The sequence below is a fragment of the Dromaius novaehollandiae genome, chromosome Z (assembly GCF_036370855.1).
Source record: "Dromaius novaehollandiae isolate bDroNov1 chromosome Z, bDroNov1.hap1, whole genome shotgun sequence".
Classification (NCBI taxonomy): Eukaryota; Metazoa; Chordata; class Aves; order Casuariiformes; family Dromaiidae; genus Dromaius; species Dromaius novaehollandiae.
In genome coordinates, this window is record NC_088132.1 from 33,727,094 (window position 1) to 33,750,202 (window position 23,109).

The window sequence follows — 23,109 nt, forward strand, 5'->3', positions numbered from 1 at the left end:
ATTTAGGATGCTGAAGAATTTCCTGATCTGGCAGCTGCTTCTGATAGGAGAAACAGACTAGGATCTCAGAAGTCATCATTTTCTCCTGCTGTCAGAAAGCAGTCTGAAGTAAGTAATTTTAGGACTTTACCTGAATATTCAGAAAATAAGCAGGAAAAAGTTGCAAGTTTTAAGTGAAACTAAAGGTGGAATTCATCTGACTAAGCATAGGTGCCTGTGATGTGGGCCTGTGCCCATGCCAGTCACCTTAGGTACTCAGTGGACAGCAAAGAGCTAGTCAGTGTAGTCTGTATCCATATCATCCTGAAGGAGATGCCTGTTTGGTCTGTGAACTGCTCCCTAAACTCTGGACAGCTGACTCATATGTAGACACCTACACTGTAGACACTTGAAGTTAGGTTAAATGAATTCTCTTTCTGTGGTTTGTCTTCCTACAGGTAATGTTTTGGTTTAATTTCGCATTTCATAATTGCATTGTGCATATAATCATGTTTCTAGGGCATCTGAACAGTGTAACATTTCAATGTCAAACTGTGCAAGGGTAAGAACTTGTGAGTCTGACATTGAATCCATCTAAATGTGAGCTATTACATTAAAACTAACCCAAAGCTGTGCATGTTAAAACAGAGGTAAAAGAAACATGAATCTCCACTGAAGAGTTTTTTTTTTAATACCAGTGTTACTCATACATGAATCCCAAGGACTGAGACTATGACTACTCTTTCAAATCAAAGAAAATAACAGAAATAATAAAAGTGAAGTTCCAGGTTTCTTTTTCTTTGAAAGTAGCTTTGCTGTTAGAAGTTTTTGTCCCATTGTTTTGTTTCACTGTGAATATTAGTGGTTAAAAAAAAGAAAAGAGAACTTTGTTTTTGACAGGGAGGAATGAGCAGGAAATGGTACACTGAATGAGCAGGAGAAGGTACACTGATTGCTCAAACCAGCTTTGCTATAAAGAAAGTGTAATGCAGACCTGCACTTTAAATGAGATAAACCTTTTAGCCTTTTAAGCTTAAGTGGAATATAACTACTCAAAACCTACATAAACCGTAGAGGCCTGCTATCATTAAGATGTTCATACTCTTCTGTAATAAATATTTGAAGAGGAAGCTGCCTTGCTGTTTTTTCTTTTTTTCCCCAAATCTGAAGAAAGGATGAAAAGCATGAGTCTCACTAATCAGTACAGCACCCAATAAACAGTTGTATTTTTAGAAGAATCTTGTTGCTCACTACTTTAGGTCTAGATCATAGCTTTACACCCCTTTTACTGTAGATAGTCTAATACATTCCCTTTGAATTCAGTGGTGTCTTTGCTTTCTCCTTTTATGTATGTCTTTAAATATTTTCTCTTCCTTCTTGTTACCTTTGGTCTCTAAATTTCAAAGGTCGATCTGCCCGAAGAGTCCTGTGATAGTCGTTCTCCCAAGCTGGATGGAATGCCCAAGGTGGATGGAATATCAGGGAAGCAAACTACATCTGTTGCATTAGAAAGAAAGAAAATGCAGGTAAACTAAATTCATATTTGAAAATAAGTTGGCAACCCTAAATGACAAAGGAGACCAACATATTTAAATGTAAGACCTAAGTCCAAGCATGACTATATTCATATTTTGTCACTGAGATAAGTGACAAGTTCCTTTTGATTGGGAATGCTCAGTGGTAGTAATTGCTGGGCCCCATTTTCAGTGTTGCAGCTTTTAGGAAAAAATATTAGCTTTTCATTAATGTATGCAAGTTTCAGGTATAAGGAATTGTTGTTTCACCTGTCTTTCTTGATCACGACGTAAGTCCTGTCCTAACTGATTGTCTTTAGAAGTTGGGAACCACTTCAAAGTGGTTCTGTCTTATTTATATAAGGTCTGCTTAGCTTGGGAGAAGGAGCAGGAAAATGAAGCAACAGTGAGGTGAGTATGTAGTTCCTTGTGGATGAGTAGGTTTTTGCGTAGCTCTGCTGCAAGGTGAGGTTTTGGGCTCAGAAGGAGGAAGTCACATCCCTTAACCCTATTAAACAGAAGCTGTAATGAATTGAACCTCCCCGTTGGGGCTTCTGAAAGTACAAAATCTGAGAGTCATTTTCTTATCATGTTCTGCAGTCATAGCTTGCCCTTTCTTAGTCTTTGCTAGACTATGCATTCATAATAACATGAATGTTCTTGTTTTAACTTCTAGTCTGAAACGTGACACTATTAAAATCTGAATTATTGAATGTGATGCCAACTGTGGGACACTACTTCTACCTTCTCTTCAAAGCAGACGAAAAGGTTACTGTTAGTTTTATCAGGAGATGGTGCTTAAAGGAAGAGCTAATGACCTCTCTTTTCAAAAAGACACCAAAGCTGATTTATGTAGATTGGAATCACATGCCCGAGAAGATTCACAGACTACCCAAGATTGTCCTATACTTTTAACATAACTTTGCAATTCTATTAAGCCTTTTTTTCTTTTTCAAAGATAGGTGGCAGCTGGATCAAAGTAGTAGCCTGACATGAAGCAGCAGTTTTAGTAAAGACTTGATATTCTTATGCTTTATCCCAGTAGCTAGTAAAAACAATTCAAACAATTTACTGTTACTTTTGGACTTATCTTTTTTTGTGTTAAAGTTAATGTATATTTAAAGATCAAAATACTTTGATTTAATTAAGTTAAAAATCAAAAGTGTTCTGGGTGAAGATATTAAGAGTATATTATATACCACACGAAATGCAGTCTTTCACATGCTGAAATGGAGAACGTTTCTAATCTGTACTGAACTTGTTCAGGAAACATCCAAGAGCAGTGGTAAGAAGAGTCAAATTCCTGTGCAGTTGGATTTGGGTGGCATGTTGGCAGTCTTGGAGCAGAAGCAGCAAACAGGGAAGTCAAAACAGTCTTCTAAACCTGTGGTGTTTTCAGGTATTGGTTATGATTAAATTTCCTTTCTTTTCAACTAGCATTGCTTTTAGATGTTCCAACCTTACATGTAACCTAATTTCTGATATGTAATGATCTCTGAATATGCAGGCTGGAGCACAGTTAATATGATACAAAAGAAAATCAAAGTTTAAAACATGAAAATCTGAAGTGTTTAGGGGAAAACTGGAGGAAAGAGAAATCTTCAGGACAATGGATTGTAAAAAAAATTCCGTATATAACTATGAGAGGTGATAGAAAGTTAGCTGTGAGGAAACTATCTATGATTTTGGAGGTTTTTGCCTTGTATTAAATAACCGTGCTACTGTTGCAATGGGAACCAGCAAAAAAAAATCTGTTTTTAACCTGAATCAGTTCAATGATTTAGTTTATAGCGCAGCCTAGCAAATAGTTGCATTAGCAAAATTGAGGGTCTCATTTTGCTGTGCAGTAACAAGGGCCTTTTTAAGCTCCTCTTTGCTGAAGACCCCTAGAGCTATAACTTTAGTGAAAGAGCACCTTTGCAGACACAGGGGTTATGGGAGAGTCAATCAGCCCAAACCAGAAAATGAGTTCTGTTGTGCGTGATAACTCTGAAATAATTGCAGTTTAACAAAATTCCAGATTTTGGTGATGGAGTGAATCCCTCAAACCTCCTCGGTACCTATCAAGGAAGCAGAAACAAATAATTCAAGTGTCTTTTGTGTTTTAAGTCAAAATTTAGTCTTGGCTGTGTTTTTACAATCCATTTTGCAAAACTAAGCATGATGTTTGCTAGAATTTAATGATGATAAAACTTCTCTCCCTATTTTGGTACTCTGGAAAGAAAGCTAATCGTAGGAACATTCAACCCACAATGTTTAATATAATAGCTGTGTGAGCTTTTAAAGAAAAAGCAGAAAATACTGAGTGTCAGTGAGATTTGCCTTGGCTGAGAGAATTTGTAAGATTTTTTTTTATCATTCTTCTTCTGCAAATGAAGAAATTTGCAATTTTTTCATTGGAGTCAGTCAAATATAGTGCTACAGAGGTGCCAGTCACCAGAATATAAAATTACACAATGCATAGATTGGCAAAAAAGACAGGGGAGTACAAATGTACGGGTCAGAATACTTGCTTTCTAATATTAAGTTGCTCATATCTGGAGCTTCTGCACAAGAGGAATTGATGTGTCATGTTGGTATCCTGGAAGTATTAGGCAGATTACCTCAGCTTTGTATTTTAAAATATTCAGAGCATACATTAAATCAGTGTATACCTAAATGTAAGTTTGGTTTATAAAATGGCATTGTACTGACCTGCATAACCAGAAAAGAAAGAAAGCAGACAAGAAAGGCAAGGAATGTGACTGCAGATGAAGTTATTTCCTTCCACTTAGTACTTCATTTATTAAATAATGTATAGATAGAACAGCATAGTAAAGCAGCAGTTATATGAGTTCAAATTCAATTTTGGAAGTGCATCAATGATGCAAGATGACATAAACTTTAAAAGCCATCAAGTTCAGGAACATAAGAGCTCTGTGAATTTGAAGTGAACAGGTGATATACACAGTGAAAGAAATATTGGGTGTTTAAGGGACGTATACTTATGTATTGCTTCAAATCCAGTTATAGTTATGATTTTTTTAGCAACCTACGCTCACATACTACACAGCTTCTGTGGCAGTGTTCTCAATTTGCATTTGTTACAGTGAGCCAAAAAAGAAACATTGCAGTATAGCATTTTTATGAAGTAATGTGTTTATGCTGTAGTACTGTATGTGTTATTGGAGGACCAGCATATAAATACTTTGGAAGCACTAATGAAGATGGCTTAACACAAACTGCCAGAAACTCTGTGTGTTTTCTGAAGGATGTGTCAAGCTCATTCCACTGTTACTCATGTCATCCTATTCATTTAATTGCTGATGTACCCTGATTTGTATTGCAGGTAGCAGAAGTTTGGCCAAAGAGTGCTCTCTCTTGATACCTTAATTCTTACTGGTAGTGAGCTGAAAATGGAGCCTAGTTGTTAGGGTGTTAGGTCAGGGTTTGGGAGTTCCAAGTTCAGTCCCTTGGCCAGTCATTTAAAGCTTCTGTGCCTTAAACCCTCTGTAAAATACAAGTAAAATAGACCTACCCTATGAGAGCTGTGTTGCTAAGCAAATGAGACTTAGCATAGCTTTACATTGCTCCTTAGTCATCTGCAATTTAACTTCACGCAACTTTAATGAAATGAAACAAACAGTCAGAGTGAGTGCTTCAGATTATTTATAGCAATTATATCTAAAAACTCTAGAGCTGCAACTCAGTATGTCTTTTAACACAGTACAGAATCTGACTGTAGTGGAGGAAATGCCACTAAGAGATACAGTGAAACATGGCGATTCCTGAAAGTTTACCAAGCTGAAATGGCTTGGTATTGAAGGTAGCTTGGAGTGCAGTGTTTTGCTAAATACTGCTTTTGAGCTTATGATTCTAGTAGTATGATACTGGTAGAGGACATGTCCTTAATTTGGAGGGGAACAAAGACTATCTTTAATAAAGAATTCTGTTTAATGGCACAGGATTGCCTATGAACACTCTAAATAGCAACTGAACACAAATCTATTGTGTTTATACTCATCCTAATTTGGTTATTAAACTTGCATTGGATTTTGGTTTAGGTACGTGTTATAGTTGTCTGATGCAGACTTTCTTTTATCTTAGTTGGTGGTGCCATACCATTGCTTTCTAAAGAACCTGCTGCAGCAACAAAAAATCACCGGTTAAACCAAGGAAAGATGCCTCATAACCCTTTGGATTCCAGCGCTCCTTTGGTAAAGAAAGGGAAGCAGAGAGAAGTCCCTAAAGCAAAGAGACCAACACCTCTTAAAAAGGTGCTCATATTTTTACCTGAGATCGCATGTTAACGGCTAATGTAACTTTAGTATTCTTCTCTGAGTCTGTGTAAACCTCCTAGTATTAAGATCTGCATCTTGGCTTCTGCTTGTCTATAAATTCAACTTTAGCTTTCCTTGGTTTAAAAAAACAGGGCAGAGACGGAGAGGAGTCTTGTCCAACAGCATAAAAATTCTGCCCAAGATGTATTTTCTCACTTAAGTCACTTGACAGCTCAAGAACAGGCAGTACAAAAGTGTGTTCAAATCATTGTTATAGGGGGACATCCAAAGAAACCTTTTTGGGTTTGGACGAGACGTGCTTATTTGCAGGACTGGGGAGAATAGAGCAAGCGAAGGTAGTGTGTAATGTATCTGTGCTCTTCCAAGCCAGAACTTCAGCTGATTCTCCAGCAACTAGTGTTAGATCAACCTGAAGGTTTCTCTGATCTCTCCCTCCTTGCCTATTCATGCTTCTTCCTGTCACGTCTTCTATACAGAGGATTTTGAGGTACCATTGATTTCATATCTAGCATTTTCCTTGCCCCAGGGATAACATTCCATCACTAGGTCACTTTTGGTCTAGAAATATTCTTATGGAGCTAGTGGAAGTGGTTTGTTTAATGGTCATTCTGTGCTCTTCAGTTGAATTTGAGGATGGGACAACATAAAGCTGTAGCAAACTCGGGGGGGGGTTGTGCATTTTGTCTATTCTGTCTTCACACCATCTATTTTCCAAAGTAAGTTTGAGAAGGGAAAGACGGGTTTTATCTATATATAACATCTTGGTTCTGAGTATGTAATGAAGCTTACTTTTGTTCTGTGTTCTTTGGCAAATGCAGATGGGCAAATTTACCTTTGCGGTTGTATTCTGTGGTGTGTTCCTTGCAAAGCAGATTAGCTGAGCTAGTAGTTATGTATTAGCCAGTTAAAAAGGCAGAGAGGGAAGATGGCTTTCAAGACACTGATAACTGCTTTTACCTACAATAGCATTTGGATCCAGCATATATCCTACTCTCCTTCTTCCATGTACCATACAGATTAGCTATCTTTTGTAAATTTTTCTCCTTTTCTTCTATCTACAAGTTCAGAAACAGCAATCCAATGCAGACCAAGTCTGGCTTTTGCACAGGGGAATAAGTGCAAAAGAGTAAAGCCTTAGTTAAGCAAACTACAGTGTGTATGATAGAGGACTGTGCCTGCTTTAAGTGTATGTATGTGCTTGAGTGCTTGGCTGAATTGCTACAAATGGGCAGTCTGAAGAGGAAGGGTAAAGAGAGAAACCTTTTCATCTGCTTCTCTGCATTGAATCAATTTGTTGCTTTAACTTTATCTCTGCCCTTGTAGTTGATAACTAGAAATGATTTTCTCCCCATGGATATTGGTATTCAAGAAAAAAATTATTTTTGATGTACTTCTAGGGAATACATTTCCTTCTCTGCGATGATATTTTGAGGAACTGTGAAATTTGTGTTTAATCTATAAAAATAAGTTGTAAACTTTGAATGATAGTGTCAAATTTCTTTATATATGGTCTGTATGTAAACACTTGGTAAGAGAAACTGCTTTGCTGTCTATGTGACATTGAATCGGTTTAATTTTTTTTTTTTTTAGATTATTTTAAAAGAAAGAGAACAACGAAAACAGCAGCACCTGTTAGAACAGACAGCAATACCAAAAGATGGTGATAACATTTGTCAGACTGTAGAAAATACTACTGAAGATGAAGCACTTCCACAGGATAGCGAAGCAGGTATTTTTCAAGAGAAGGCTAGAATACAGTATGTAGATGACGATATGAGAGTGCACGCATTTACTGCTTTCAAAAATGTGTACCAAAACACTGCCAAATGAAAACTGTAATTTTAGAATTTTCCAAAATTCAGTGTGGGCTTATTGAGAATTTAGAGCATGTCAAAGCTAATACTCTATGTGCTTTCTCAGTTAGTCTTGTTAACATGTCAGCTTTTTTGGTCTGTCTTTTCATTGAAATGTCTTTATTTACACATGGTAGCTGTTCCTGTAATGCAAGTTGCTGTGGCTCAGAGTAACTTTGAAGGGCTGCCGGAGGGCCAAGGAATCAAGGATTCTACAGAAAGCTCTACAGCTTCAAAGCAGCTAAACTCCAGTCTTCCAAAAATCCACAGTAGGAGATTTAGAGAGTAAGTATTGATTTCTACTGATGTCTCTTTTTCCACAGTACCATAAGTATGGTGGTTTCCAAACAGGATAATTTTAGTTGCGTTCTGTGCAACACTAATTGGACTTCAGGCTGAAGGTTCTAAATTTTTTTTCCAGTTTTTCTATAACTTTGCACATAAAAGAAGAAATGATATCCAGTGAAATAGTACTTTGTTGTAATTCCTACTTACAAATACGAGTTCCTTGAAGATGAGACATTCCTTGGAGGCTATAGAAGGAAAAGGAGCTTCTCCTAAAGTACAGATACCTGACGTTAAATAAATGGAGTAGCAGCTTAATATTCAGGACTAAGAGTAGGACACTGTAATTTTGTTTAGTGTGTTCTTTGGTTCTCTGCTGCCAGACCAAATGATAAAAGTGTAAAGAATGAGACTAGTCAGATGACATTTTCACGTCATGGTTAGGCAGAGAAATAAAAGGAAGTCTTATGGTTATTTTGTACAAACACTTTAATTCTCTTTGAACAGATGTGTATGCATGTTTCCTTATTAAAGAAAAAAAATGCTCGTTACTATGTTTGAAGAGGTTAGAGATCCAGCATAGTAGTCATGATAGTTTCTAACAGTTATTTTAGGTAAGCAGTGCTTTAACTTTTAATTGTCATCCCATAAAGGCACCACTGGCCTTTTCTGCAGTTCATGTTTATAGTAAATGATAATAGTGATACAGCCATTCTTTTCTTTTCTGATGCTGTGTGTTAGCTCTAATTTAACTTTTAATGGTATTAAAATTACTTAACTCACATCTATGCAACAGTGTTTTACTGGAAGGCCCTATTTGGATTGAGTATTTACAGGGTGACTCAGTCCTGGCTATTGTAGATTGTAAAATATTCAGCAAGGCTTACAATGTCTCATATCTTTAGATTAGTCTTTTGGCGTTTTCAGTATTTTAGTAAACTTGTCTTTGTGGCTTAGTAAAACAAACTAGAAATTGCTAGGATGAAGGATTTATTTTTCATCCTTGCCCTATGAAAACCGCAAGGGTATGGTCTAACACTAAAGATAAGTGACACAACACAAAAGACAAAAAATATGAATCTGTGAAGGGAGGATTGATTCAGATTTACCATCTTTATCATAAGTAGCTGTGTATTTATAGAAATCAAGTTGAATTTGTTTGCCATGCTTTGATTTGCATAGATCATGAATGTCCTCAGAAAAATGCTTGAATATTGAAAAAAAAGGGGGGGGGGTTTGTACAGTTTGGTGTGGGAGCCAGCTATTATAAGGAACAAACCTTTCTGTAACTTCTCAGCCACTGAAAAAAATCTGAAGTATATTTCCATTTTCTTGTACATAACAAGCGTGTTTGGAGTAGAAATAGAACAAACATAAAGATATGTTTGTAATTTCAGAGTTTTTAACATTCAGTTGATTCTTTCTCTCAGTTATTGCAGCCAGGTGCTTAGTAAAGAAGTTGACAGTTGTGTGACAGATCTCTTAAAAGAACTGGTTCGTTTCCAAGATCGCTTGTATCAGAAAGACCCAGTAAAGGCCAAGATAAAACGTCGGCTTGTTATGGGACTTAGAGAAGTTTTGAAACATCTGAGGCTGAAAAAGCTGAAGTGTGTCATCATCTCTCCTAACTGTGAAAAGATTCAGTCAAAGGGTAATGGTTGCTTAATGTTGCTTATGTTTGCTTAATAAAAGAAATGTAAAAAAGCAGACTCAGTAATATTATGGCAGCAATATTATCATTGGAGGGCCTTCTCTTGGATAGCCTTTGATATCCGTGCAAATAAAGAGGCCTGCCTTGTTCAGATTGTTCACTGCTGTGCAGCTGAAACGTGAACTGCATCGAGAATATGTGCGTGGGGGAAGTTATTTGAAATTAGGATCTGTTTGCCTATTGCTTTGCAGTGCAGCTGCACAGCTGGTTGTGCTGGCACAGCTGAGAGGAGACGAACTGCTGATGTCAGCTGTGCCACCAGCAGTCCTCATTATCAGGTTCTTTTAGGCCATAGATTGGCAACAAGTTGTAGTTCTTGTCATTACTTTCTACTAATTTTTAAATAATTTCTTAACATTCAGGGTTTTTTATACTAGTTTTGTTTCTTTGCCTAGCTTTGTAATGCTATCACGCTGAACAGTGTTAGTAAATCCCATTGTGCCTCACATTACACAAAATATGGAGTAGTAGCAGTCTGAGGATACTGCTAATTAAGAAAAAAATGACAAATTCTCTTTTAGGAAAGGAGATCTAGCACTGTTATGTTATATAAACTTTAAAAATGCCCCCATAAATTTTCCAAATGCTCCCATAATCCCCTGGTTTTTGCAGTCCCTTGAGATTACTGTCTTTTAGTTATGATCAGCTTGAATAGTGTTGTTCTTTGTTAATTCTGTTATCTGCTCCAGGTGGGTTGGATGAGACCCTACACAACATTATCGACTGTGCCTGTGAACAAAATATCCCGTTTGTCTTTGCCCTTAATCGCAAGGCTCTAGGCCGCTGTGTGAATAAAGCAGTGCCTGTGAGTGTGGTGGGAATTTTTAGCTATGATGGGGCTCAGGTGAGTTGCAAGATGTAGGTTCATGTTTTTCTTCGGCTTTACTTTTTACTGGTTGAAAAAAATACAGCTTAAGTTATGACTTTAGGATTTGGGCTGTTTTGCTTTCGCACACTTACACTTTCTAACCCACGTCAGTGGCTTATATAAAAATCTGATTAAAAATGTACAGCTGCTCAGCACTGTTCAAATGAGTAGTTTGGGCAGCTTTTTCTGGCTCCATCTCCATCTAGATCTCTTCCCTGAAATTTTTCTTCAGAGAGAACTGGTGTTTTTATAAATGCTTAGTTTGTTTTTAATGTCTTTATAAATACTTGCCTCATGTGGAGTTCTAGCATTTTGGTAGCCCATGGATGCTTATAAACAATTTTCTCAGAGTAGGGGAAAAGCTAAGGCCAAAAGTGAATACGGAAGACAATTTTAAAGATCACCCTCTTCTGGTTAGCTGAATATCTGTTTGAATGAAACTTCAGGATAATGAACTAGTCTTGAAAAGGGATGTACTATTTAGAAAACTGTTTTAAATATTGCAGTGCTCAGTTGTGTGGACAAAGCTACATCAGTTGGTTCTAAAATGTATTTCTTCATTTATGATACTGCAGCAACGTATCCCTAGGCACATTTCCTTTCTCTCTTGCTGATTGAAAACATGCTTTGGGTTTCAGCTACGCCATTTAGTATGAGGCTTACTGTGTTGCTTGCCTGTATCCACACATGTAGTGCTCTGCATAAGTAATGTTCATTATAGATTTTCATGGAGATGTTAAAACTTGCTGTATGAGTTAAGCTCTATTAATATTTTACATTTCCGTAGGACCATTTTCACAGAATGGTACAGCTGACCACAGAGGCCAGGAAGGCATACAAAGATATGATAGCAGCTTTAGAGGAAGAAGCTGAAGGAGGACTAAGTGAAAAACCCTCCAGCATCTTAACTACTGAATACGGAAAAAGTGGCTTATCAGAAACCAGTAAAACATCTTCCAGAGACTCTGATGAGGATGTACCAAATTATAGTGAGTATTTATTTCACATCAAAGTTCTCTTCTAATACACCATTTTCACTGGAACAAATGACATGACACGTTAGTGGTTAGTAAGGGGAGAACTCCGCTTTTCTGTGTTTTTTCTCGTTTTTCCTCATAATTTTATAAACTTACAGTCAGGTCTTTGCTGAGAAACTCTTAGAGAAAATCTCTTTCTGAAATCCCCTGATGGCAGGTGGCACACACTGCTTTTTCTGAGGAGCTCCTTATTACTTCCTTAAAAAAAAAAAATCTTCTAAGTATTTTTCTAGAAATATTCATTCGAGCATTATGTTGGACTTACTTAAGTTTTGTGCTGAAGGTTGTTTGAGATGCATCTTCCTGTCCAAAAGTGTTCATGTTATGTAAAGGCCTTGCACTTTCAGGAACACATTCTTCCAGTGCTGCTAATGCAGTCACCAAACAGTTATCACAGATACTAGACAACTTAAAACTTCTTTGAAACTTTTGAAAAATTTTGAGTTTTTGAAAGTTGGATCCACCTTCAGAGTTGGTCTTGTTTGAGCAGGAGGCTGGACCATGGAGCTGGACCAAAGAACCGCGATGGATACCTTCTAACCTAAAGTGGTCTTTCATTCTCAATCTGATATCGCATCTGCTAGGTATATCAGCCTATGCGCCAACTTTCCTCAGCACTTACTTGGAGGAGGAAGTAGAGAATCAGTGCGACTTAAGCTTTTCCTTGAGTATTACACTGTAACTTTTTTTTTCTTTTTTTCCATTCTGATATTCTGCAGTTAAAATCTGGAAAAAAAAGCTTGAAGAGGAGTATAACCCATATGCCCTGGAACTGGAAAAGAGTGCAACCACTGACATGCTGGCGTTGAATTCAGAAGAGCAGCAGTAAATCCAGATTCAATTCTGTGGGGCTTTAAGGTTTTTGTTTTTCCTTCTTTTTTTCTTTTTTTTTTTTAATAGACCTGTAAATACTGAATTATCTAAAATTAAAGATCCAGGTAGGAAGAGGGCATAGCAAATTAAGATAATTTAAGAAATGTCTGAAGTCAGCTAAGTAAAATGTTCTGACTCCCTTTAAGCAAAATGCACACTGGAGCACATGAAGCACTAACTAATTCTTAGGTTTCTGTGTACTTGGCTGATTACTATAGCAGACTGTAATAGTAAACAAATTGTCTTAACCCAGAACCACTTGAACTGGCATGGTTGCTTTAATGCTTTGAGGGACTTAGTATTGATTTGTTAGTGGTACCATATGCCAAAAGAACTTGCTAGAAAGATGGTTTTTCTTTGGGAAAGAGATGCTAAGAGTCAGAAGTTTGGGTCTTGGGTGATTTGTTTTCTATTTTTAAGGGTTTTTTTGTTTGTTTTTTGTTTGTTTGGGTTTTTTTGACATAAAGCTGCTAAGGTGGACAGGCTGGCATCAGTGTCACTGTCTTCCAGTAGGCAAGAAATGCATTTTAGGCAGACGGCTTGACTGAAACTCATTAAGGAAAACCATGATGACAGAAGTCATAGTTAGCTCTTTCCCTGTGATACTTTGTTCTTCTGGGGCATCATACAGCAGGTGTAAGGGAGACAGCACAGACCTCAAAGGTCTGAGATTTCTGAACTCAAAAAGCTCTGTTTAGGAATTTTATGAAGCTGACAAGGTGAACAATGAGGATGTTTCTGCTCCCTGATGCTATTAAGACAAGTTTACTATAGTCTTGCCTTAAAGTTAGAGGATGTTGAAGGTCAGGAAACAGGCCAGCCTGTTCTCTCTGCATCTCCACTCCTGCAGACTCCTCTTTGGTTCAGTTTGGGGTTCTGTCATTGTATAAATGTGAGAGTTTTTAGTCAATCTTGGTTTGCATCTAAGCTAGGGAAATTTTATATCTATCTTACATAGGACAGAAACTTTGTAAAATTAAACAAACAAGTACGCACATAATGGTGGTAGAGCATATTAGGGGGAATTCCCTATATAAATGCCATTGTTTACAGCTTGCAGACATCAGATGACAAGCCTAGAGAAGTCCCTTTTCTGCAGTGGAGGATACATATGTAAGTTCTGTCAAGCATGCTGAAAGATGATATTGATGTCAGGTGCTACAGCCAGCATCTCTGAAGTATGTTTGTAAATGCTTTACCACATGTACCAGTTGTAGTGCAATACTTCAGAAAGTAGCTGCCCTGTGAAGCTGAAGGTGAGATTATATATATATATATATATATATACACACACACAAAACCTATAAATAATTTCAAAGTTCAAACAATTTTGTAGAATGTAAGATGTATAAATAATCTGCTATAATATATTGATTCTATAAAGTATGGTTGAAGTGCAATTCTTTGACTTAAGTAAACTCTTCTGGTGGGCAGTTAATGGATATCTGAACTGTCAGCTTTGAGGAAGAACATCTTTAAAGAAAGTGAACCAGCATTAGGCCGAAATGCACAGTTGTTCACTAGTTACGATCTTTTTTTTGGTATTAATTTCATGTAATCTTAAATGGAAATTGAGGATTAAAGATCTCAGTGATGAAGAATGGTTTTGGCTGGCAGGAGATATCCTTGGTCCCAAAGTAGGTTGCTGTTTGTTGGCACTTACGCCTCTTTGATACACATTTAAAGCTGCAAAACTTTTTTTTCTAGTCACTGCATGGTAGCACGGAATGGTAGTTGGTGGAGCATGCATGTCCTGGTGTTTGCTATATTTTCTGTACAGCTTATCTTAGAGGAGCATTTAGAGTGACTTTGGAAGCATTATGACTTGTTCAAAAATCTCAGCCACTTTGTAAGGAGAAAGTGAATTAACTCCTTAAGAAATTCACTATATGGGGTCACTGCTCTGCTTGCTAATTCTGTTCAACAGATGTTTTTTCATAATGACTTCAGAGGCATTAGTATATAATCTCCTACTGAAATTGTGTTGTGCAGATTAAGAATGTGTGAAGAAGCCTTATTGCCAGAACCGATTGGCCCACACGTGTTCAAAGAAACAAGGATTAGAAAAAAGCCTGTGATCTGCTTAATTACAGGTGTGAAGAGCTTTGTTTTAGCCTTGCCTTCTTTCTTGTTATGGCAGGTTTTACTGGTAAAAGTTCTGCTGATGTATTAAGGCTAGGCTCTCTGCTGCATCAGACCTAAGTATCAGAGGGCCTCTGCTGCCTAAAGCAATATGAAGAGAAATTGGTCTGTTTGCTACTCTGTCCTTATCTTAAAAAAAAAAAAAATGCACAGTAAATTGAGGAATAAACTAATTTAAGATTGAGGTAATATCAGAAAAGCTAATGGGTATAAATAGTGTGATCTAACAGATACAGCCACCCTGATTGTTAGCACCTTTTTTTTCTTCATAGTGTTTCCCTACCTCTGCTAGGTTAGCATTTTGGTTGTCAGCAGTTTGTATGCCTTGAATACCTTTGCAAAGTAGAACTAAACAAAAAAAACCTGGCAACCAATTTCTATTTGCGGTCCGTCTTTGCAGTGACAAGGCAAAGCACAGCTATGTTTATCTAAAAATCTCTCACATCAGTCTTGTAAAGGTCTCACCTTCTCATTCAGCAACACAAAAAAAAAATAAATCTGTTGATTCAGTTAGTTAAATACATGAAAGAGGGACAATTTAAGGAAAGTCTTTTTTCAAATTGGCCGTTAGTCATAAAAGATGTCATGAGCACAAACAAAATTAAAAACATAGTTCCCACTGAACCTTGATGTCAGAAGTCCATACCAGCATTAATTTGTGCTTGTTAATATGAAAAATAGGGAAAATGTTTTTTGTATAAGAATTTTCAGCCTGCCTGCATGACAATAAGGTGGTCTGGCATTGAAATACATGGGTCATTCAGAAAAGTCTCAAAATTAAGGTTTAGGAGGGAGAGAATGCTTTCTTTAAAGCGAGGAACAAACCATCTAATTTAAATTTTACCAGTTTGGGATTAACCTGGGGATAAGCATGAAGCTTTCCCCTATTGCCTGTGGCTCAATCTGTAGTGATTTTTAGGTAAGCACAACATCTTACGTCCAGGTTTTTGAAGACCGTTGAGAAGATAAAGAGAGAAAACTTAAATTGTGCCTCAAACTTTTTATTTATTGGTTGCAGAAAGACAAATGCAACACAATGGAAGAAGTAGGTCCCCACATTTACAATCTGCGGTTGTTCACTATGAATAAATGAACTTGATACAATTTTAATCTTAAAATTCATTGAACATACAAGTGTTTAAAGCTTCCACAATTATCTCAAATTTTGAAGAATAATTTGCAGTGACTAAATAGTCTTCTTTAACTTGGGTGCTTTGTAAGCCAGCTGTATTTTGAACATTAGTCAGAATTTCTTTACTTGGTACAGAAACTTTTGTGACCAAAGGTATTGGAACAGCCAAGTTAAATCTTAAATGAACATGCTGACAACAGAAAGGAATGCTCTTTAAAACATTGGGAACAGAGTTTAAGGGTAAGCATATTGAAAGAAAATAAATGGGACTGTGGAAGTGCTTTTAAATTAATGAGATTCAAATCTTACTCAGTGATCTCTATTTTATATGCCAAGATCATCAAGCCCCAAAAGAACTGGCTGGCTCAATGAACTCAAAACAGAAGCCATAGAACATACTACATTGTTTGAGCAGCACAAGGCTTACTAAGACCACTTTTTTTCTTCATTAAGCTGAAATGACTGGCATCAGATAACCAGAGATGGTTCCAACATGGGATAGGTGGCCTTTCTTGTGGCAAGTAAGTTATTCTTCGGTGCACTGAGGAAATCCTGTTCCATCTAAAGCTTCAGCTGATTCTCCTGAGTATCAACCCCAATGCAAGTGCTAGTGCTGGCAAATACCTCTTTGAATGCAATGATACTAGAGTACTGGGCATTCCAACCCACATACATTTCTTATCCTGGCCTGTTCATTCCTTTGTCCATTAGAGGGTGTTTTTCTTGTTGCAGCTCTCCTGAAGGAGAAAAAGTTCAGAACAAAGTGTTAATACAGGTTTAAAATAAAATGTTTTTTTAAAGGTGGCCTATACTATCTATTCCACATGCAACAAGTACTCATCATATCCGGAAGATACCAAAAGTAATCTCTGTTTTAACTCTTGGAGAAAAACATTGAAAGCAACATACAGTTTTTTGGGTTTTTTTGTTTTTAAAGAAAGGCCAGCATTGATAGACAACACCAGTTATGAAGTCTGATAGTCTCTGCAACCCAATTAAAGTTGTACAGATGCAGTCAAATGAATCTACTATGTTCAGTACATGCAGTCTCACCCTTTTCGGCAGGATGATTTATTTCTTACTGATTTAGCTCTTGGTAAGTGGACAGAAGGAGGAAGCTGACATAATGGTAATATACAGAATAAATGAAATAGGTCTTACTGTTCAGAGGGTCCATCCAGAATGACAACATGCACAGGAACACTGATCACTGATTATAAAATTAGACTGTAGTGTGTTATGTAGAGAGCACAGTATGAGGTATGTATTCCAAAAATTCTTACCCATGTCTTCTTCCAGTTTTGCATCATCTTGTCATGTTCACTGATGGCAGTTCTCCAGCTATCAAATTCTTTGGTCCATCCATCCTGACCAGCACTATCTGAAAATTGTAAACGGAATGATTATGTAACTAAGTAATAATTAAGTAGATCTATTCAATTGCACTAATTCTCATAAACGGTAGGGCTTGAAGGAACAGAAGCCACACCATCTCGTCCTCTGTTCTGCTCTACCTCTTCTCAAGTTAATTGGAAATAACCTCTATTCAAACGGTCACGTCTTTCCCCTTTGCAGCAGACCTTCTAACCTCCAGAGCAAACAGCTTTGGTGCCTTTAATCTGTGTGTCAAGGTCTGGAAGATATGACCTACCAGTTAGAAGAGCTAAATCCATCTAGAAGCACAGGAACATTGCAGTTAGATGATATCAAGGCCGGGGAGAGGAATGACAATGACATGATGCTGCTGACTATGTTAAGTTTGTAATTTCCCCCTTTTTTGATAATGTTATGTAGCTATTTATTCTTCATTTAAGAATTTTAAAAAAGCTGTTTTACTGCATCTTAACTTGGCAAAAGTTTTAGTTCTAATCCTGTTTGCCAGCTTTTTTTATAGTCCCTACTACTGTAGTGGTGGCATACACAGATTTAATAAATATTTTCTATTTATTCTTCAAGACACTAGTGACAATATAGAATCTTTTGGACCACAGTGAAAGCAGCCCACTGTTTCACACTTACTTACAGTAGTTTCACTGAGATGCTTTTTTCTGCTTCTGAGACTAACTTTAAAATGACTGGACTGCTTGCAAGAAACTATATGACTTCCTTTGCTGCTTTCTTTTATCGCCGAAAAAAGCTGGGATGAGCTGCTCTTGAAAATTTCACATTTGATATTGACCAGCTAATTACAAATAATTCATTTTTTTTCCTCCGGAAAATACACTCTATCAATCAATCACATTCATTCCTCCTCCTCTCTTTTTAAAGACTACTTATACTCTTCTCCAGGTCTAAGTTCTCAAACACTAGCTGCAAAGAGTGCTGACGTTGCTTTGGTCAGTTCTGGGTACCTAAAGATGAATTTATCTTGTCCAGGTGCTCAAGTCAGCTTGCTGACTTCCTGCCCATTAGTATCAAAATGGAGACGTAAAAACTGTCCCCATCTGGCTACAGATGATTTAAAAATCATCTGATTTTCTTTAAATGGAGAGGGAGGGCTGTCTCTATTATTTGACTTCCTTGGCATTAAAGAATTTTACTTTGTTACCCAGTATAGTTCTTGCAAAGTATTATTCCTTTATAATCCTCCCTAATACTCACCTGATTTCCAATACATGTCTGTTAGTTTTGTTTGAGATGAAAAAAAGAGCTTATGATTTGCCTCAGATGTACTTAGTCTCCTAAGTTTCTGCAAGACTTTTGTAAGATGTAGCAGTTACCATTTCATTTCTAGATCATAACTGCTAATTTGCAGGTTAGTTCTTTGGGGGAGGGGGGAAAAAATCAATTTTTATGGCTGTAAAAGCTTTTCATAAACACTTGAAGTGGGTACCTCTCCACCTATGTATGTGTTTTATGGGTGAAATAATTACAGAGCTCTCCTTGTATCAGGGTCAGGACAAACAGGGCATACATTCAGCACCAGCCTACCTTTATCTTCCACTCTGATGAGCACTTCTGATGTTGCATTCCCAACTTTTGAGACAACTGAGCATTTATATTCTGTACTTTCTGATACTGAATCTTTCAACCAGCTTAGAATATGCAGTCTGCCATCAGCCAGCATATGAGATTGCTCCATGATGCACACCTTCATCTTTTCTCCATTCTTCTTCCAGACCAAATGGGAATCATCTGGACCTGTAAAAACATCAGTCAGCTTATGTTGGGAAAATTACTAAGATAAGTCTTTGAATAGAAAAATGAAAGACTAAGATTAGACTTAAAGGTCAATTGTAATGTTTCTTAGGTTTCTTTAACTGAAATGCTGGGTACCAAAAAGCTGAGATAAAAAAGAGCTAACATTGATAATGAGGTTCAAGCGAAAGTTGTAAATGAGCTCTTAGAAAGGAAGCATCTGATTTACACAAGTGGGAACTTACCTCGCAAACATGATAGACAAGATAATGAAATCAGCACTATCTGCCTCTGTGATTACCTACAAAACTAGGTAAAGCTACCTAGTACTTGACTGAGCTATGGAACAAAGTTGAGACCATCTGAGACACGCATTGTAAAATCTGAAATAAGGGACAGGAGGGAAAAAAGTTCAAGAACGCAGCACATCAAAGATGCTGGAACTAATGAAGCAAAGTTGGAAAAAGCACAGAATCATTAGTCACAGCAATTAGGCAAGACAGAACTTGGAAGAAGCTTGGATTAACAACAAAGAGCAATGTAATCTTTTAGCCTTATTGCTATTATTCATCTCACCTGTGAGGATGGAATTTGAATAAATCAGAGATTGACAGTAGCCCAGAGGACAGAACAGCTGTTCCCAGAAAATTAGCAAGGTTGGCTGAAGTGTATTTGGCAACATCAGAGTTTTTTCATTTAAAAGAAAAACATCTGGGCCAAAGTAAGGACTTTGCCATAATACTGACTTTTAAAACATGTCTGTTACTCCCTTGGGGGTTTATGATCCAGACTAGACTTAGCAAGAGAAGATGTAAAATTCAGAGTTGAGAGAAAAAGGATTTTTGCAAGTATGGCCTGAGGGAACAGGTAACTTACTACAGAAACTAGCTTTAACTATGAGTATTTTTGACTGCAAATTGATGTGGCATTTTTCTGTAGAAAAAATATTTGATTCTAGGTCTGTCCCCTGAAAACTGCATCTACTTTAGATCATCATGCAAGCAGACCAAGAAAAAGGAAGGTAGTCTTTTTATCTGTGCACGTTCTCAATGTAAATTAATCTGTTAATCTGTCTTAATCTGTTTGGAAATAAAACTAATACCCTACAATCTGAAATAAAATAGTACTAAGAGCAAGGATGAATGCTAGAGAACATGATTCAGTTAAAACTGGTAAGAGTTTATCTCTGAGGGAGAGGGACAAGTGCCACTGTCTCTTCAGAAGTACTGACAACAGCTCTGACAAAAGTGGGGAGGACAAGCATATGCTGAATGTAGCTAGCCTAGCAGACAGTCATTTTTAACAATCAATCTTTTATGGATGATTGTACTTCTACTGTTAACAGTATGTAGGTCACATGTAGCTAGAAACATGGGAAATCTGGAACCATGAACAAATTATTTCAGTATGGTAAGGCTGAAGTTGGTTTTTGGACAAACAGAAGGAATAACAAGTAAATATGAACATAGCCAAGCCAGAAATCTTGACTTAAAAGATTAGGTTTTGAAGAGCTGAAACCGACCTTCAGAGAACATTCTCGGGAGTTATTCTGGATTAGAGCTTCTAAGAGATACAACATCTATATCTGACACGGTATTCATACAGAGAAGAAACTGATAGTGTCACTGAAGTCAAGCTATCCTCTAGAATGGAGAAATGAAGACTAACTTGACCAAAATGAAGATGAATAAGAAGAGGGAACAATGGGACAAAGGTCTCAGGGTGAGCTTTGACAAGTGTCAAAGAATTATTACTCTAGCATTGTAAAGCTAAAAGCCAGGTGCTCAGGTAAGGCCATGAGCTCACAAGATTTATTAGCAGTAGTTCAGGTCCTAACACATGAGACTAGAGCTATTTCTTGCCCAAAAGCAGGGTCTTGAAAAACCTTATTTTAGCACCGAGCTACAAAGTGGCATGTTCAGTGCAGGAGACCACTTCCCTAATATTACTCCAAATGTTTCCTGTTCTTATTTACACCAAAGAACCTGCTCTGCTTTTGCAGTGTTTAAGATCACAGTGCTACCCAAAGCTCAGTTTAGACACACAGTTTTCCAGAGCGTGAAATCCAACAATTACTTATTTGGGTAATCTTGCAAGCAGTGTTGTCTTCGGTCAACTCCTGAACAAGCCACACCTGGGCAATTTTGCTCTTCTCAGACTCATGAATACCTCTGTTTTGTATGCAGTCAGAAGCGCTGGGGAACCCCACCGCACAAGACACACAAAAGTTAACTCGGCAGCAAAATCTAGATGCAAGCACTGGTCAGGTGTCTGTTGTGAAACACATGGAAGAGAGGGTTTCTCCTGATCTTCATGTTTCACTGCGGTTCAGTCCTGATCCTCAGGATCGGCTGTTGCTTTCTCTACTTTTTGCGTCTCATGATTGAACAATAGAAACTTATGCTGACAAACAGTTTCATCTGCAAAAACCTTGAGTCCCATTCCTTAAATTTAACTTTGCTACAACTCTAGAGTAAGATAAACTCAGACTTAAAGATATAACAGAGAAGTATTTTTCAAAGATAAAACAGTAAAGGTATGTATTCTACCTTTGTTGCAGTTGCCATAACACAAATGAAATGCATGTCTAGTGCAAACCTTAAAATGTGAATTTCTAAAATATTTGATCTACTTACATTGCCATCCTTTTTAAGAATGCTTGAAAGATTTAAAAAAGTGATCTTATTAATACATTATATTCAAGCAAAGAATTAAAACAGCAAGACAGTCTAGATGCAAATAACTCCATTTAAGCAACAATGGAAGATACTTCAAATGTTTCACTTTGAAACCACTGCTCCAATCTCAGTAAATAATTATTAGTAATCTCATTTACCACCTAAATTGTTTTAAAGGAGGAAGGCTAACAGTTATAAAATTAAGTAAAAAAAAAAAAAAAAGCGCATATCAAACAACCCTTGCTGCACCATCAGAACTACCCATTTTCTCAGTGCAAGCCCCTCAGTTTCCAGTATTTGTGAAAGTGGTTGTTACTTCTGCATATGTTTAAATTTTCTGTACCTCTGCTGTCAGCACTTGGAGTGAAATGTTACTGCCCTTGCAGCTCTACTGGCAACATGGCTCTCTAACCTACTTCAAGTCAGCTGGGTTTGCAAAAACTGTACATTTAAAAGCCAGATGGATTTTTCCCCTCTGGATCTTCCACAGGAACAACTTCAGAGGTAGTGGTAAAAATTTAAACCACTGCAGCTGCTTGTAAAGTATATTTCTGCCCAGAGTCTAACTTCAGTCACTGAAGTATTGGTAAGTTCCCCACTTTAAGAAAAAAAAAAAATCCAGTTCAAAAGAACTGCAACTAAAGTACAAAGCTACAGATTCAGAACAGCATGCTTTCAAGAAAGCTCTGGGATACTAATTTAAAGGCAAGAGCTTATGGATTAAGTAGAGCTTATTGACATAATGAGGTGGGGGGGAGCGGAGGGAGAATACCGGCCAATCCATTTCCTGCTGTCACACGCCAAAACCTTCAGCCCTGTGTGCGCATTTCAACAGCCACCTACTGAAGCTGTAGAGTAAAATACTCAAGAAGTGCTACCATGCTGTTAGTGCTTTAACATGGTATTTTTCCGCATTGTTAGACAGTTCCTGAAGTTAAAGGATAACATCGAAATAAGACTTTCCTAAAATTTAGCTGGAGAAACATCTCGAGATGGAGGGAGGTGAGTTGGGTAAAACAAAGCATGAGCCGTCAGCAAGCCTAAACCTCTTAATGCTTTCCCTGGCTAAACTAATCTCCGAGACTCAGAAACAAGTTACAATCCAGTGGAGATAACTGACAGGTATCCCACAGAGGAATTGTAGCAAGGTAACAAACAGTCTTTTTCACAAATTCCTATCATCTACGCAGCAGTGCCACCAGAGATGATCTGAAGTGACAGAAAGTTTAGGTTTGGAAATGACTCTCCCTTATTTCACAACAGATTGAAAAACCCTCCCAAAATTGACAGCAAGCAGCAGATTAAAAAAACAGAAAAGTTAATCTTAAAAAAAAAATGAGTGACATCTGGGTTTAATGCTCAATATTTAGCTTGCAGCTTTGGCTTGTACTGAATGCTGCTGTACTAAACATCCCAGATTTCAGAATATCAAGATCGTACAGGAAGCTCTCATCCAGAGCAGGGATTAAGTTTTAAAAACACACTATAATCTGAGTGCAGAAATATTAATTTAAATCACAGATCAAAGTGAGCCCAAGAAAAGGTTAGTCCATCCTTAATCATTAACATGGAAAGCAACTACCAGCACGACTCAGTCAGTGAAGGGAAGCTCGACTGGA

General features: G+C 37.3%; 2 protein-coding genes across 9 annotated transcripts in view; one reads left to right on the forward strand and one right to left on the reverse strand.

The window, feature by feature from the left end:
- Nucleotides 1-19,948, forward strand: part of LOC135324676 (selenocysteine insertion sequence-binding protein 2-like) — a 34,479-nt gene extending 14,531 nt beyond the window's left edge. For 2 of the 6 annotated variants that reach the window (XM_064501411.1, XM_064501412.1), the window contains exons 9-18: nucleotides 7-108; nucleotides 1,386-1,505; nucleotides 2,760-2,892; nucleotides 5,580-5,749; nucleotides 7,364-7,502; nucleotides 7,764-7,911; nucleotides 9,342-9,562; nucleotides 10,312-10,466; nucleotides 11,278-11,479; nucleotides 12,247-13,786. In XM_064501411.1, the coding sequence (XP_064357481.1) occupies nucleotides 7-108; nucleotides 1,386-1,505; nucleotides 2,760-2,892; nucleotides 5,580-5,749; nucleotides 7,364-7,502; nucleotides 7,764-7,911; nucleotides 9,342-9,562; nucleotides 10,312-10,466; nucleotides 11,278-11,479; nucleotides 12,247-12,356 (1,500 nt within the window). In that variant the 3' untranslated portion in view covers nucleotides 12,357-13,786. Of the gene's footprint in view, nucleotides 1-6; nucleotides 109-1,385; nucleotides 1,506-2,759; nucleotides 2,893-5,579; nucleotides 5,750-7,363; nucleotides 7,503-7,763; nucleotides 7,912-9,341; nucleotides 9,563-10,311; nucleotides 10,467-11,277; nucleotides 11,480-12,246; nucleotides 14,003-14,392; nucleotides 15,647-16,127; nucleotides 16,196-18,793 lie in introns of those variants that run through there. The other 4 variants (XR_010385965.1, XM_064501410.1, XM_064501409.1 and 1 more) reach the window with 4 other exon arrangements.
- LOC112978767 (semaphorin-4D) overlaps nucleotides 15,528-23,109 on the reverse strand; it is a 104,281-nt gene continuing 96,699 nt past the window's right edge. For 2 of the 3 annotated variants that reach the window (XM_064501418.1, XM_064501416.1), the window contains 2 exons: nucleotides 18,606-18,815; nucleotides 15,528-17,055 (listed from right to left, as the gene is read on the reverse strand). In XM_064501418.1, coding sequence (XP_064357488.1) covers nucleotides 16,889-17,055; nucleotides 18,606-18,815 — 377 coding nt within the window. In that variant the 3' untranslated portion in view covers nucleotides 15,528-16,888. The remainder of the gene's footprint in view (nucleotides 17,056-18,605; nucleotides 18,816-23,109) is intronic. The other variant, XM_064501417.1, reaches the window with a different exon arrangement.